Source organism: Columba livia, chromosome 5 (assembly GCF_036013475.1).
Source record: "Columba livia isolate bColLiv1 breed racing homer chromosome 5, bColLiv1.pat.W.v2, whole genome shotgun sequence".
Classification (NCBI taxonomy): domain Eukaryota; kingdom Metazoa; phylum Chordata; class Aves; order Columbiformes; family Columbidae; genus Columba; species Columba livia.
The window spans coordinates 63,333,023-63,350,603 of record NC_088606.1 but is presented as its reverse complement, the minus strand read 5'-3'; the positions used below and the strand labels follow the sequence as shown (position 1 = coordinate 63,350,603).

Genomic DNA, 17,581 nt, shown 5'->3' with positions numbered 1-17,581 from the left:
TGAGGAGTCCAGAGATATCATATATAACTTTTAATATGCTGATATAGTCAACCTGTGATTTTTTTAAAATTTATTCTTCAGTTTTTTATGTCTATTTATTGTAGGCTGGTATGTGGTAAGGAATCTTTCAGTATTGTGTGGCTGTTTGAGTGGAATGTTGTTATGTGTTTCCACCTTAATTTTTTCAAGCAATCAAGTGCAAATACTATTTCATAACTTATCCTTCAGATAAGTGTTGAGGTCATGGCATATACAGGATATGTTTATATGGGAGCAACTAGTGGCATTCTCTTGAAAATATTGCAGTGGACAAGTGGAAGGCTTTCTGTGACATGGATGGAGTTCTACCCTTTCTAATATCCCTTTTGGGAAAGTACATTTTTTCTGTGGTGTGAGGCAGGGTGGTCTTTGAGTGGAAGGAAGAGAGAGTTTGATACCATGGGCTTGGTCTTCTTTGGAATCCAGCATTCTGCTAAAGGAGGTTTTCTGCAATGAGTATCAACAAGCTTCTAAATCATATTCATTGCTGTGGCTGGGTGGGCATGTATCTAACAAATTGAACATGAAATCTGAAAACAAACCACAAATTTGTGTCCAAATTTGGATCTTACGCAGCATTAACCAAGTGGCAAGTGATATCCTGGGGTTAACAGGAAAGTTCCCCCTGGCATGCACACATTGTGGTGCCGAGAAGCCTTTCTGGTAGTTTTCTAAAAAGAAAGGTTATTTGAATAGTTTTGAAAATAGCAAGACCTTAAATATATAGGTTTCAATTTTGAAGAGTCTGTCTCAGTAGTAGGTGTGGTACCAAATCTGTAGGACTTCTTATTGCATAGCTTTGCTGTAAAGGACTCCAACTGAATAAAACTGATGGAATGGAGCAGATTATTCAGAAAGGGCCTGGCTGGCCCTCCACTACTGTGCAGAAAGGTAGTGGAGACAGGCCCCAAGCTCCTTACTGAAAATACTCTTTGCAATAATTTTGAGGAAATAAATAGAGTGTTCATTTTGACATAGCGAGTTTTAAAGAACATTCCAAAGAGATGTACTCAAATTATAGTCTTGGGTTCTTGGTTTTGTTTGTGTTTCTTTCTTTCTCTTCTCGTTTCCTTCTGTAGCATTTAACAGCAGCCATTCATCATTTCTTCTTCTTGACAGTGTCAAACCTTTGTTTTACTTAAGCCTGTATCAACACACAACTGATCTTTCCTGTCTGTCTTAACCATCAAACATCACCTTACCTGTCTTCTGAAATGCTGAGAACTGTGTGGAGTACACACCTAGAGATTTTAGCTCCTCAGCAGTGCGAGTACGGACAGTGCAAGGGCAGTAAACAGTAGGAGACTTGAATAAGGATTGAAAGAGTTGAAAGAAACTTGTGGAAATGTATAACAGGCAGAACTGCAGAGCACTGAATAACAAATCCTTACATGGTGTGTCTGTACCAAAATGCTGGACCAAAAAAAAAAAAAAGGAAGTACACCATGTATTATAAGATTGAAAATTCAGAACCCCAACTGGAGCTGTAAAATGGGAAGCAATGTGCACAGGGAAAAGCAGAGGAGGCAACAGATTTCTGTAGGAAACAGTTTTCTGTAGGAAAGTGGAGGCTTGTGTGTGACCTTCTCAATTGTAAATTATCTTGAGCAGTGGGATTAGGTGGAAAGAAACTGCCAGGTCAAAGCAGCGTTAGAACGTGAATGTTCTCATCTTCATGTTCGAATGGTTGGATTAGTCATGTATTGTATATCTTGTTTCTTTTTACAGCAGTAGTTGATGAAAGTCAAGGCTTAGCATTTTCGGAGCTGGGAGATCAGGGTAAGAGATGAGTCAGTGAAGTACCAGGAAATTTGGGCTGGAGGGGCTGGTTTGCATGGAGGGCAATCAGAGGTGAGTGGCATTAGCAGTGTGGTAGAAGGAAACAAAGGCAAACCAGGAAGGATCCATTTGAATTTTAAAATTCTGATGGGTTTTTTTGCTGTCATTGAGACTAGAAGTCTATACCACAAGAGTAGTTTTGTGAATTATTTTTTTTCCAACATGCTTTTTGCATATGTGTACGTATATACTTTTAGGTTTTGACACTGCTCTCTCAATAGCCTTGTAGTAAAGCCAAATTATCATGAATTCTCCTGTGTGAAAGAGAGTATGGCAGCATTTTTCAAAAGCTCAGGTGAGTTTGGAAAATGTGCTTTAGTTGGCAGGTGTAGTTAGCAATTGGGCCTCACCTGCTTCATCTACTGGATGATTGTCTTGATCATTGTGTTATCAAGTGCTTTGTGTACATAAAAGACGTCCTTTATTATGATTAGTCATATTATACTAGAGCCTATTATTCATGCTATACTAGAGCCTGAAGATTCTACCTTAGAGACAGATGTAGCTTTAAAAAATAAGCAAGTTATCTCAAATATTAGGGGACAGACAGAATGAAATAAATAGCCTTGTAAGATCAGTGTCTATACAACTGAGAACACCATTTGTCCACAGTTTTGTGTTACTTCTAGACCACAAATGCCTCATTTTATTTCCAAAACTTCAGCTGATATTTACACAAGCTGAAATACTTCCCAATCCAAAAAAGTTGTGTGTATTTGAATAGTTCCCCCTTCCTCATTCTTTTCTTCTGTAGTGGCACTGAGGGAAATAAAAAAAGAAGACCCACATTAATTCAATTGCTTGGTTTCAGTTTCTCTGACTTAGGCCTTTTAAGTCAGCGTGATTTAAAATTCATTATTTAATTCCTGATAACTGAGCAGTTTCCTTTATTTCTTTTACCTTCGAGTGTAACTAAGTGAATTATTTCATTTGTGCAATTACAGACTTACTGCTTTTGGCACAGAGCTAGCAGATATCTTGGCTGTGCTTCCTAGAGCAGCCTGTAACGCAGAGGAATATCCAACACCGCGTTTTGCAGAAGGTGTTGTATTTCTCCTACCTATTTGGTCACATAAGAAAAGTATTGTTTATTTTGTGTATAGCATGGCCTTAGGTTGCTGCTAAGTTCCATGTTGCAAAGGGATTTCTTTTGCAAGGTGGTGTCTTCTGTAACGTTTCTGAGTCTTGTGCTGCACTGGTTGCGGGGGCACTTCCAAGGACAGCGAGAAAAGGATGTTGCACTCTCGGATTACTCAAGTAATCAAGCATCTGAAACTTAAATGAAATCTGTGGTAAAGGCAAGATCTGTGCTTGGAAGAATGAAAGAACATACTACCTAGAAATAATACTCAGGGACAAGTTCCTTTCATTCAACCATCCATCATTTATGAGTCACGGTATGGTGAACTTCTGCTAACTTCTAGTTATTGTGCTTTAATATAGTATATGGATAAATAGGATATATATATATATATATGTATGTATAAAATGAGGATAGGTATATATAATGCATATATAAACCCAATAAGACATTAAACATAATACAGAAATATAGGAAAAGGAACATGAGACCATCCTATTCAGTTTGAGTTTAAAATCCTCCTTCTCAGCAGTTGACTCTCCAGAAGGAAGCAAATTTTCTCACTCCCTATTTGAAATCACTGTTTTCCAGGGAACAACCAGATAAACCCATGTTTTGTCAGGAATCCCACCAAATCAAGGTGTCTTATCCTAAGTGGCAAACTACAGTTTTTTGGGAAACTTGGAGTTATTTATTGGTTGTACCTATTTTTATAGGGCCTACTAAAAACAATAGGTACATGGGGAATGTGGTTGGGATCTCACACATAGATTAGAAATAATTGTTTAAAGAATTATTATAGTAGTGAAGCTAACCCAGTATAAAGCTTGTATAGCTGGGAAAGAAGGGAGGTTTTCTTGATTGGAACTGAACAAAATGGGATCATAATTTAGCTCTTTATTAATAGATACCAGTTTGTATTTATATCTTTGTTTCTTCAAGGAGAGATTTTAAAACATAGGTTTTGAATAAAATTTAAAAACTAAATGACAATCTAGAAGGGATGACAGTATCTCATACTGCCAGCTACGTATCTCTGTAAAGATACAGCAGCCAACAAAACAGAAGATTGTTAGATAAACATTGTAAAATAGTGTTCCAATTCGAACAGTGATTATCCTGAAGTTACTTACAGTTTTCAGATTCTATGGGGAAAACAGCCAGGAAGTGGCTGATGACAGTTATTATGTTAAATATCACTGATTTTCTTGAGATCTGCATGGCCTTTTTTATTTCTTTTCCACAATTAAAATGCAGTTGATGATTTTCACAGCTACAGTCTTCCTAGAGTTTTGGAAAAGACGAAGAGCTGTATTAACATATGACTGGGACCTCATAGACTGGGAAGATGAAGAGGTAAGGCTAAAGAGGAATAAATCTTGCTATCAGCGTGATTCAAGTGTAAATATCAATACACATTGAATGCTAGTAATCTGAATTTTTCATTCAGATTGTATTTGTATTTATAACGCTAGTTGCAGAATAAACAAGTATACTTGAGACCATACAAGGATACTTCACCTTCTGCAACTAGCATTATCATTCCATTTATAATTCTACATTTATTAAAAGTATCTCTTGAAAAATTGAGTGGAAATACTGCCCTTTCAGATGACAGGAGCTACTACTGATGAAAGCACAGATACCTTTCAATTCCATGGCTTCTTGTGCTGGAAATTCTGAATCCTGCCTAAAAATGGGACCAAGACAAGCAAAGGAACAGAAACTAGCTTTTATATCTTTCTGAGAGGCATGACTTATCCTTTAACATTCTGCTACCAGCATCAACAATAATAAAATAATTTTATTACTTCATAAATCACTAGTGAACATAGCTGTAATTTAACTATATTGGTGATTTAACTGCAGTCTAAGTCAATAGAGACTTTACCGTTACTTGTTTTACAGCTTTCCATAGATGTGTAATACAAGCTGGTGGCTTTTAATAAATGGTTTCATATCACAAAAAGCACCAGCATAACTGGCATTAATTTATAGTTTTCTTATCAGTTTCTGCAGAGAAACCAGTGTTTAAGTCAATATTATGATCCTTTTAATAACCTCGCAATAGTAGGGAAGGCTCTTATGATTTCTGTTCTCTGGCACTGTTTCCAAGGATTTTTCAAAAGAGCAAATTATTTGGATATTTGTGTTGCATCATTATAAAAAAGAATTTGTATCAGTATAAATTTCCTACTTCACAACACATGTATGTCTGATTTTTGATACTTCAGTGAAATAAATGGAATCTACCCTGTCGTTCCAGGAAGAACTGCGTCCCCAGTTTGAAGCTAAATATTCCCAAGTGGAAAGAGTAAATCCCATCACAGGAAAACCTGAACCTTTTCAGCCTTTCCCTGATAAGCTCAGCCGACTGATGGTGTCTGTCTCAGGAATATTCTTCATGGTAATGCTTAATAATATTGGAATTATTGTAGCCTTTAATCTTATTCTGATGTAAATAGTAATGCAAGACATGAGTGCATTCATTAAGACTAGTGGATTTACATAATATAGGCAGAACTCATTAGCCCAGTCTTACTACTTGTTTACAGGTTTCTTTGATTTAAAAGATGTAATATAGTTATATTGTGAAAGAACAGTGAAGAAATGCTTCAATTCATCCATCTAGCATTATTGTTCTCTCAAAGTCTGCTCACCAAAACAAATGGCAGTCTTTAAAACACTAGTTAATTTATTAATTTAGTGGAAAATATTTCAGATATGGCCTATTTTGTTCTAATACCTCTATTCGTAGATTTCCCTGGTCCTCACTGCGGTGTTTGCAGTTGTGGTGTATCGCCTGGTAGCCATGGAGCAGTTTGCTTCTTTCAAGTGGTATTTCATCAAGAAGTATTGGCAGTTTGCGACATCTGGCACCGGAGTCTGTATCAATTTTATGATCATCATGTCACTCAATGTTGTAAGTCTTCTGTTTTATTTCTCTTTTAAAAGGAGGAATTAATTTAAAATAGCAATTTTTACAAGTTTACTGTATATCAGATATATACAAGCTCTTGCTTATTCATATAGTAGTACCTAAAGCTCACATTTTAGGGGTTTTACCTCTTCTGATACTACAATATGTTTGTCAATATTTTTCCCTACTGCCTACCTAATTTGTTACTGCACATCTTTGCTTATGTCACCATATCACAGTGCTACAGGCTACTGCCTTCTACATTTGAATTTGGAGTTTTTTTTATATTACCTTTTACAATACATCTCTAAATAGAACTACATTTTTTTCTTGGCTGAGAATTTTCTTGCTGTTTGTTTGTTGGTTTAATTTTTTTTTTAATTGATAGCTTTGAATTCCTCTCTTATTTAAAATGCAGCTGTGATATCAGTGTTGCAGAGTCTTCAATCACTGTGATATGTGATTTCAGTTTAAGGTTTTCCTATCATATGCCAGCACAAGTTTAATCATTTGCTGTGGCAGCACAATGTACATTGATATAAACTGTATTCCTTCAACTGCAATGTAATTTATCATTTTTCTATTCCTGTGCAGGAACAAACAGGTATAAGGAATAATAGCACAGCAGACAATGGCCTTTAATTCTTTTAAGGAGATTGTACACTAGCTGCAATAAGAAAGCATTCTTCAAAAGACACTGTCATGTATTTATTTCTGTTATTATATATGATAATTCTAAGTCATAAAAAGTACATTCAAGTGAACAAGCACAACAAAGCTAGTGAAAACGACTTGCTATTAATAGTAAATACTCAAAGAAATATTTTTCAGAGTTTGTAACTACCTTGGGGCCAGAGTGAATCAGTATATAGAAAGATAAGAAAGTTTTCAGTAGGAGGCTGATACCTTCGTCAATACGCACATTCTTGCAAAGGAAAATTGTTTTGTGTAAAGGCTTTTTCCTACTTATAGATCACAGAGGATTGTTCCTGAAGTTAGAGAATAAGCATCTAACTACTTATTAAGAGAACTGTTGATGTCTGAACATTTCGTCTATTGGCTCTTGATTTGTCTTTGCTGTATATTTAATACATATACACACATACTTTTACGTGGATAAAGACAGCAGGCCAATAGTAGTTCAGTGAAGTCTTTATAGGAAATTTTTATTCTGGATTTGACATCACAACAGGCAGGATGTGCAATACTTACACCGTCTCTTATTTCTGTTTTAGGTATATGAAAAGGTTGCCTATCTCCTGACAGACTTAGGTATGTAGGTCTTTATTAGTGGTATGGTTCTTGCTAGCTGTGGCGTATACCTTTATATTTCCATAAAACAGGTTTTTGGAAACTTCATCTGTGCGTAGTATGATACTGACATTTCCCCAAGCAAGTGAAAAATACCAGAGAAAGAAATTATATGATTATTTCATTAAGGAAATAATAGAAAAGAATTTATTCTTCTAGTTATTTTTTTTTAAATGTTTTACAGTGTAAATTGAAAAAACTGTCATGTTGGAACAAAAGTCAAAACATACTTTCTTAGACTACAAAATGAGGTTTTTTTTCCCATTCTTCCAAAATGCCTGTTTGGGTTTGTTTTGTTTGGTTTTGTTTTTACAGTTTTAAATTTGAACTTCCATGTGGAAAAATGGGTTAAGATAAAATTACATTGTCCAAGATAAAAATGTTAAGTCATAAATTTTAAAGTAGCTCTAATTCTGTCACACGAAGAATTTTTACTGAAGCTTCTAGTCATGATTCAGTCATAGAGGTGAAGCTTTCTAGCCTACAGAAAACAAGAAAGCAAGGACAGCATTTAAAATCTCCTACTATGGGAAAATATTATTTTAGTGTTTCTTCTTAATTGCTCTCTTTTAGCCTGTGTCAAAATATGCAGTTGATCTTGTCATCGTTTCAAAGCAAGTTCACTGCTTAAATTTAACAGCTCCCTCTCCTGGTTGCGGTATTGAATTGCATGCATTCAACAAGATGCTCAAAACTTTGGTGTTTCGGACAACAGGCAGCTGAACAGTTTAGTAAGATTTAGAATGTATAGTCAGCTTATTCAAATTATTAAAATATTTTAAAATATTTTTTCAGGTCACCCTGATTTGTATTCCTACTTAACTTTTTAAATATATTGTTACAGAGCAGGGGATGAGGGGAAAAAAAAATAGGTATTCAAGATGATTTTTCTCAAAATATATTTTGAAAGAATTAAAACCAGAAAAGACTTCTTGAACTAAGCATGATAGAGCATCAGGTGTTTGACCTCGGCAGCTCACTCCACTTTCTAAGGTGTTTTACTTCAAAGCAAAGAAGGACACCTTAATCTCTGAGGAACAATTATCCATATCCAAGATACTGTCCTGTATATTTGTATCCTAATTTAGTCATCATTACACCAAAGTAATTAAGTAGTACATATTTTAACTGAAAAATCCAGGCAGCCTAGACTTCCAGCTCATATATGTACTTTAAAGCTTTTATCACTATACTGCATTCCAAGGTTGATATATCCATCAATTTTAGTCATTATCACAGAGTTATAATTCAGACATAAATCATGTTCTACAAGCTGTAAGGAAAAACATCCAACACAGTGCAGAGCCACACAAAATACTTGTAGCCCTAATACATTTCTACATTCTTTGGGGGTGGGGGTAGAAACAAAAACAAACACACACCACATCTAAGAAGGTTCTCCATTATTTCCTTGTTAATTCATTATAAAATATATAAAATATATAAAATATATAAAATATATAAAATATATAAAATATATAAAATATATAAAATATAGCACTTCACAAGTGCTATAATAGGGAACTCCTGAGGAAGTGGATGGGTATCTTCCCATAGAGTTTTTACCTATTCTGTACTGAGAGGCTTGTAAGTTGTGTTTCCACATAGAACCAACATAATCTCGGGCTGGGACAGTGGTTTTGTGACCTGCAGACTGAACACTTTGAGAAGAAAAACAATAATAACAACCTTGATGGGACTCCATGAGTTGAAACGATCACTTGTTTTGTTAGTGTTGATTGATCTGTGAGCAAATTTAGGCATAATTTTATTTCATTTCTGTTTATATCATGTATATTGTGTCTTTCTGCAGAGCACCCTCGAACAGAATCTGAATGGGAAAACAGCTTTGCCTTGAAAATGTTCCTCTTCCAATTTGTCAACTTGAACAGCTCCATCTTTTATATTGCATTTTTTCTTGGCAGGTAAGTTATCTTTCCTAACTGCTTTTAAAGGAAAACTTGCACGGAAGTTGTAATTCTTGCTAATTTTATAAGTTGGAAGAAAATACGCTGACAGTTCGAACTTTAAAATTTAGATGCAAGTCAGTTTCTGGGGATAATTACCAACACTAAATTCGTATTTTTAACCATATGTGAAGGTTGGAGCTTTGAAATCTTTACTCATGAAACTAGACAGTAAAAAGTTTACTTTTTAAGTGACTTTACTACTAAATGTGAATTCAGAATCTGTGAAAATACAAGCACTTCCTAATATGGGTCTGTATTTAACCCTGCATTAACAGGCTTTATTCATTTTTTTCTTGTTTATTCCCATTTGGTTACATTTCCCGGGATCCATTTCTACGAATAGTAAATGTTGTCTGGCAGGTCTTATACAAGAGTAGGAGGCAGAAATTCTAGCTCCAGTTTTTGTGTGGATCTTTAGCTCAGAGCACGAGATACTGGACATTTCTAACCTGGCTTCATCTTCACTCAGTTTTATTATGATCAGACTTATCATTCCTGCAGAGCCCACAGAGTACCTTCTATGAAGTTTTATAATGTAATATCAGTTCAAGATTGTTTGAGAAAAAAACCTAAACTCTGTTAGGCTGCTTCTTACATCCAGTGACACATTTGCCATACACTTTATAAACTTCTTTTTATCTTGTTATCTCCTGTGTAGGACCAAACGTGTTTTTTTTTTTCTGTCCCTGGAGGTCATCAAGAATTTTGACTCTGTTCATTATGCAAGAATCTGTTAGATCTGTTAGGATGGGTTTGGAAGTGAATTTATGCTTGTGCGTCTGAGGGTGCAATCCAGTGCACACTTCACGTGGGCAAGCAGATCCCTGTACTGCACTAAATTCCTATGTATTTCAATGGCTTATCTTCTTAGAAGTAGATTACAGAGTCTGAATATCTAACATCTAAAACCTCTGAATGTAGGATTTTTGTTCTGGGCGTAATAAAATCTTAGGATTGCTTGCAAAATGATGGTGCTTGTTTGCATTCTGAAACTACCATGTCCTACAGATACCAGATTTAAGCCGGTGTGATTTAATCTGTTTATATTTCATGAGTTTGCTCAGTGGATGTTGTGAAATAACTACTGATACAGGGTGTTCTTGGAATGTCCACCGAGAAACAGAAATCTTATTTTCCAGATTTGCAGGCCGCCCAGGAAAGTACAACAAGCTTTTTAACAGATGGAGACTGGAAGAGGTAAGCAATCCTATTTTGTGTTCCTGTGACATTTCCATGAGTGAAAAGGAAACGGCTGAAGGACGTGAATTATGTCCAGTTTGAGAGATTTATTATTCCATCTAAGTGCAGTGAAGAGTAAACTCTTATTTATAGCAGAGGACAGGAAACAGGCGATGTGTTTTTCCTTCTGTGTTCTCCACCGTTCTGTACATGAGACACGCTGTTCTTTCTGCCTCTCTTTGGGAAGAGCAAACACTGATATTACAGATAATACCTCACAGGCTCCACCAGGTTCTACATGACTGGAGTCTCCTGAGTATTTGGAATTTTTGGATGGAGGACATAAGTATAGCGCTATCAACTTCTTAAGCTTCTGCCAGTGTGAAAATACTGATTTTAAAATAAGAAAAATAATATTTTCAAAATTTAGCGTGAAAGTGTGTTAGAATTGCACCTTCCTTGATATCACTAACACACTGAAGGTATCTCCATAGCTCTGAAAAAAAGGTTTCATCTGTTGCACCTCAGTAGCCATGGAGAAAAATACCATAACTTTGTATTCTGTGGTCTAATAAAACATCATCCAGTTCTCCAAGAAATAGTGTGACTCAGGGTTGTTCAGCTAAAGCCTGTGTTAATACTTCTGTTATTAATATTTCTTTTAGTGTTTCTGTAGTCGGAGGCTAGTGTTTTTCACCAAACATACTTCGGTGTTTTCCATTCACTCTGTGAGCAAATAAAAATTAAAGGAATTCTCTGATTTTAGATACTGATCCTTTTCTGTTTCCTTTCAGTGTCATCCTAGTGGCTGCTTGATAGATCTGTGTTTGCAAATGGGAGTTATTATGGTTCTAAAACAAATGTGGAACAACTTCATGGAGCTAGGCTATCCGTAAGTTCAGATGCTAAAATTTGTTTTACAAAGAATGACTACATATTAGTGTGGTGCAGTGATGGTGAAAAATAGTTTTTATTTGAGTGGAGGGCAAAATTTCATCATTAATTGAAATTCATTATCATTATTAATTGGTGAAGACAATGAACAGCTGAAACTCTGATCTCTGGAAATGAATGTTCATAAGAACATACAATTTTTCAGCAGGGTCAAGTGTACATATGTTATCACTCAAAACCTAATCATCCATGTTGATTCTCAACCTTCTCTGAGGGCTGGGGAGGACTTGCTACTAGTGCTGGCACAGGGCTTGTGTTCAGTGTTACCTCTGAGACCTAAAAATACAGTGGCTAAATATATAACTGGGTCTACGTTCTTCCCCTATGTGCTGTAAGAAACACAAAATATAAATAGTCCACTTTTGCTAAAATAACTGTTTCAAGTACAACACACGTTTGCAGAATGTTTCCACTTTTTGCATCTCACATACTGTAAATTTATTCCCATGGGAAACATTAACTGCTGCGCTAAGATAAAGCTTCTCAGGGTACGTTACCCATCTAAACAGGTTATTGTGATTCTATTTTCCATAATACAAACAGAGCTGTTCAGCTACAAAAGAGAGTGATGAGCTAAGAGTCTTACAGCCCTCTTGAAACTGGAAGAATATGTTTTCAGTAAAAGCAAAATTAAATATCAAGCTCATCAAATATTAATTTAATCGAAGTCTCAACCTTGAGAAACAGGTCAAAAAGGGTTACGCTCACAATGTGCAATCGTTCTGTGAATGGGGGGCAGTGTGCTGTATTGCTGTGAGACGTGAATTTCTGAAAAGAAGAAACCTACTTGAAGTATCAGGCCTCCTGTCTTCTCAGCCCATTAGCATCTTAACTCTGTCTAGAATTCACATTGGTACATGCTTATAATCCTTTATGGAAGCCAGTGTCTTGTTTTGACCAAACTATTGTTTGCAACTGAGGCCTTTCAGCAGCAAGAGAGATCAAGAGCTAAATACTAAATTAGCTTGAGAAAAAATAGTAGCCTGTTAATAAAAATATTTATAAGAAAATTCTTTCCCATCTTCAGTCTTTTTTCAGTAATATCTAGAAATAAATGCTAGCCTTTAACTGCCACCTGTGTCGGTACTGTATAATATTTTTCATTTATATAACACTTTAATTTGTGAGACTATTACCTACTTAATATGTAAAACTACTTTGTGAAAGGACCTTTACACATCTTTATAAAAAACAATCTTAAATATCTGCAGCTTCAGCAACACTTCCTTAGACACTTTTTCCTGCTTCAAGAAGAAAATGTTCTCTAGAGCACCTAGATCTTTAGATTTATTCAAAGAATAGTAGAAATATTCTAATATTCAATATGTTCTAGTACTATAGAGTCCTTAGTGAGCTCCACTTAGTTGGTTTGTCTTTTACAGGATAAAAACAAAGCATCATTTTTAAATGTTCTCACTATGCATGATTTCTTTCCTCTTCTTTTTTTTTATTTATGCATGTGTTAAATCCTACAAAAAAGTCTATGCAAGCAAATTCTATATTCTGAAAAGCTTATTTGTACAATGCCTAGCATGTTACTTTAAAGACATAATTAAAATCATAATGCGAAATAGAGAACTTTTGGAAGTTGTTTGAGTTGTGTGTTACACAGTATTGTAAATATTGCCAGAAAATACCTAAGTAAACATTCAAATGCTATTCAAAATGGGCCCACTTATTGCAAAATAATACCAGCAAGTACTGTGAATTACTGAGTAAGTACAGTCAATAATGCACTTTTTATCTAATAAAGTTTATTACAGAATTGGTGGTCACGACGCAAAATGAAGAGAGGAGGGCAGTTAATGGAGCAAAAAATTTCTCTACCTCAGTGGGAAAAAGATTGGAATCTGCAGCCTATGAATCTCCATGGTTTAATGGACGAATACTTAGAGATGGGTGAGCAAATTTAGGGAGATGTCAGTTTTCTTAAGAAACCGAAACTGTGTTGCACATTAAAAGATCTTTTGGATTCCCAGTTTCTAACTGTAGAAATGCCTGTTTAGTTTTACAGTTTGGCTTTACCACCATCTTCGTGGCTGCCTTCCCACTGGCACCTCTCCTGGCGTTGCTGAACAATATCATCGAGATCAGGCTGGATGCCTACAAGTTTGTCACTCAGTGGCGAAGACCTATGCCTGCCAGAGCAACAGATATAGGTGAGAGAACCTAATGACTGTCACTGTCAGATGCCATCTCTTTGCATTTCCTTCTTTAATGTAGCTCAACCCTCAGAATATTTGGTGTGTTAGGAGTGAAATTGATAATGTAACCTACAGATCTCAACTCTCCCTTTAAGCAACAAAAGCATACTCAGTTTCTTAGCGAAGAGGACTCCTCAAATTTCCTTTCAATTTCCAATAAGGGATCACAATAGTTGGAATTCTGAAAACAGGCTAAATACTATTTTGTCAGAAGATTTGTGGAACCCTAGGTCTAAACTTCTGCCCCAAATCAATTGAATTTTAAAATTAAGGATTAAATTCACTTTTGGTTTAAAATTGAATTAAATAAAAATAAGAAACCTCTTTCCAAAATCTTTTACTTCGCCTTTATAACCAAATATTATGGTTATAGCTTTGTTCCTTGGCTATTTCTTCTCATCAGGGTGTGCCCTGTTGTAAGATTTCATTTGTGTAGAGCCAGGGGTGGCAGGAATGTGGGGGCTTGGCTTGGTCTTGACTAGCTCGTCTGACTGAATAATTTTCTCAGTAAGAATCAAAAACTATATGACTAATAATGACTTTCATACCAGTAGTGTGATTTTGTATGGCTTAATATGACTGTTAAAAACTAGTGACTTTGTCATTTCTCTTGTTTCTAGGTATCTGGTATGGGATTCTGGAAGGAATTGGTGTTTTGGCTGTCATCACCAACGCCTTTGTTATTGCCATTACTTCAGATTACATTCCACGTTTTGTCTATGCATACAAATATGGTCCCTGTACAGATCAAGGATACAGACAAGAAAAGTAATTAAAATATTTTATATATGTGTGTGTATTTCAGTGGAAGCACACTTTTGCTACTATCTTGCTGTGTTAACATACTTAACATACATCAGAAACATTTTACCTTTTATATGTATGCAAACCTTCTCAGTTGTTAAATGCAAGTAACTCAGCCATTCCAGAGAGTTTGCAAACTCCACAGTTATAGAAGTGGAAAATCACATCTTCCTTTCCAAATGCAAACAACAAAGTTTAATATATATCGTAGCAGTTTTAAGGCTTCCTCTAGATAAGTTTTTCTTTTCTGCAATAGTTTTAGACTGTCTTTTCCCACCACACTCCCACACATGTATATATGCTCCTAAACCCTTTTTTATCCTAAGCCTTGTTCACCCTCAACCTTCTCTACCTGTTTCTCTTCAGGAATGCCTGCAGTCAAGCTCTAGCAAGGTTGGAATTGACAATATTTAGTGTAACTTCATTTTTAGTCTAATTTCTAGCAAGGTATCTTGCTTATCTTTGCATCACCAGGCCAGATTCCTGCACTTCTCTCCAGACACTTACCAGTGTCTCTGAACTGTGGGTCCAGCGTGTTTCCCACTGTCTATCATAACCTTTTAAATGATCTAAGCAGATCACAGTACTCATGGGCATACTCCCTTTCATTTGGAGACCAGTGCTCTACAGGTGGTTTCGGAGAGTTTTTTGGGGCTTTTTGTTTGTTTGATTGTTGATTGGGTGTTTTTTGGTTTTTGTTTTTGTTTTTAATATGGAAATCAGGATTATCTCAAGAAAAGGAAACATCCTTTGCTAATACTGTAGCACATCTCATAAGCACAATTTATCTTCTTTATAACACAGGAGGAAGGCTGAGAGTGAAAGCATCAAGGCTTGTCCAGCAAGCCAGTGCCGCTGCCTTCACAGCCTGTGGCTCAGCCCAAACCGCAGGGCTCTGTCCTTCCTTCCCTCATTGCTCCATCTCTAATCATTCAAAATAGAGATTTACTCTTCCCGTGATGTCACACAGAGAGAGAATTTAAGGGCAAAAAGAATGAGGCAGGATAGGATGAAAAGAGACAAATAGCAGAAAAATGTTAGTGCTTAATGTGTACTATCCATCTAATAGAGAACTGTGTAATCCTATTTCTTCTTTTGCTGGTAGTGAGTTGGGGTGTAACAGCAAACCTGAAGGTTCAGTAGATATAATAGGTTTCCTGATGCATCTCTTTTTAAATGTTCTTTGCCTTTCAGAAGGCCCTTTGGTAAATTACAGAACAGATTTCCAAGAAGATGGAATGTCTTATGTGTCTGTGGTTTCCCAGAAACAGACAAAAAATTCACTTGCACAGTCATGATTCAATGTATTTCTGTGATTTCTGCCATTAATACTAAAAACTTGTTGCCTTTAAGATGGCTATTTGCTATATATGCACTGTTCATTTTACTGATGGTGAAAATTCTTTGATTCATTTGTCATTTTTGGATATATGTTGCATAATTGGTGGAGATTCTGCAAGGCTGTTAAGTTATTCTCCTCTCTACTTCTCTGGCCATCTTTCTAAGTTCAGTAATTTTAGGTGACAGTGAAGAACACTATAGCAACACTTTTTGGTTTATATCTGCTGGTAGGTGAGAAGCAAAAGCATGAAAAGTACTGAAAATACATTTTTAAGCAGTATTGTCCCTGAAACAGATGTTATTTGTTTCTTTCCAATAAAACTTTGATTCTCTGCTTAAAATTTTAGAATTTCTTTTGTCATGATAAGCAAATGAAATAGTATGCTAATGATATGTGATAGCAGAATATGTTTACATACAGAATCTATACTATCTAACCACTTTATGTAGAAAGTCCTCATCCTATGTGTTTTCCTTTCAGATGCTTAAAAGGATATGTCAACAGCAGTTTGTCAGTATTTGATCTGAGTGAACTTGGGATGGGATACTCAGGATACTGCCGGTATGTTTTGATATTCTCCCTTCTGATAGTACAGGCATAAATGTTAATACAGACATTAAATTGAAAGTCAGTACTAAACTTACTGGCAGCATAGTTTTTATTTAGCCTGGAAAAGCATTGGAGTTCAAGTTCATTCAACATGGGAGTCTCAGGTACAAATACTTACAGAAGGATGCAATACTAACACACTGGAAACACATGTTCCAAGTTTTTCCAGGACTCTTGCAAGCCATATCTTTCATACCGCTATGAATTACTTCATTTCAAAGTTTCCCCAGCTGCCAAGAAAGGTAAAAATTCTCATTTCATTTTAGTTAAGCGTTCTGAGATCTATTCATTAAAATAACACAGTTAACATTTTTGTTGTGGCTCTAACCAAGGTCAAGATTGCAATCAGAATCAAGATCGCAAGATAAATACGAGAAATTCAGCATAAAAATTAAACATGACACTACATGAGTGCACCCCTTGTGGTTGCAGACTTAGTTTTGCAGTGGGAGCTTGAATTGACTGAGAAGTTGCAGAATCAGGTTACATTTCTGCAAGCTTTGTCTGGAGAATCTCAACTGCTTATAAGCAAAGACAAGAACCAATTTAGAGTCAACACACTTGAACTTAACACTCCAAGGTGTCTTCTTTGTAACAACAAAGGAAATTGTTTCCTCTGGATTTTTGTAAGCAAAAAGTATATAAGCAGCAAAAAGTTTATAAGCAGCCCTGTTTAATTGTCTGCATTGTGGACTATTCTTCTGCTTTCCTGTTTAATTATTCTTGAAGTATGCTTTCCGTTCAGTTTCTCTCCTTTTAGCCAGGTCTGGGATAAGCCAGAGAGCTCTTCAACATGTTCATTTTTTTGACCACAGACTAACTTACTGTTTTTTTCTTTCTTTTACAGGTATAGAGATTACAGAGCCCCACCATGGAGTTCAACTCCATATGAATTCACTTTGCAGTTCTGGCATGTTCTGGCAGCGCGACTGGCCTTCATCATAGTATTTGAGGTTAGTCATGGGAAGGAAGAATTCCTTTTTACCTCTTTAGAGTCTGAGTTGATTTTTTTACAGTAGTCCCATAAAAAAATGTCAGTATCATCAACTGCTTATTCATTACAGTCAAGCGAGAGGGGAAAAAAATTGCCCTCCTCAAACTGTTGTTAATCTGTCACTTCAAACTGAATTTACAGAGCTTGGACAGACCTTAGAGTCCCTTCTAAATTGCATTTCTTTAACGGTTGTCTTATAAATCATGTAAGTTCCCAACCAAATTTCCCATGTTTTATTGAAAAAGAAGAAATGAAACTTATATGTACATTAAGTGCGGTTATTACAAATTAGAATGTGTGTCAGAAAAATGATACATGATTGTAGCCGAACGTAA

General features: G+C 35.8%; 1 protein-coding gene across 4 annotated transcripts in view; it reads left to right on the top strand.

The window, feature by feature from the left end:
* The window catches only part of ANO3 (anoctamin 3), a 183,149-nt gene that overhangs the window by 158,667 nt on the left and 6,901 nt on the right, over positions 1-17,581 (top strand). For all 4 annotated transcript variants that reach the window (XM_005499334.3, XM_065065474.1, XM_065065473.1 and 1 more), the window contains 12 exons: positions 4,233-4,315; positions 5,226-5,366; positions 5,718-5,882; positions 7,115-7,151; positions 9,004-9,115; positions 10,300-10,357; positions 11,134-11,231; positions 13,047-13,192; positions 13,300-13,452; positions 14,118-14,265; positions 16,124-16,204; positions 17,100-17,205. In XM_005499334.3, the coding sequence (XP_005499391.3) occupies positions 4,233-4,315; positions 5,226-5,366; positions 5,718-5,882; positions 7,115-7,151; positions 9,004-9,115; positions 10,300-10,357; positions 11,134-11,231; positions 13,047-13,192; positions 13,300-13,452; positions 14,118-14,265; positions 16,124-16,204; positions 17,100-17,205 (1,328 nt within the window). The remainder of the gene's footprint in view (positions 1-4,232; positions 4,316-5,225; positions 5,367-5,717; positions 5,883-7,114; positions 7,152-9,003; positions 9,116-10,299; positions 10,358-11,133; positions 11,232-13,046; positions 13,193-13,299; positions 13,453-14,117; positions 14,266-16,123; positions 16,205-17,099; positions 17,206-17,581) is intronic.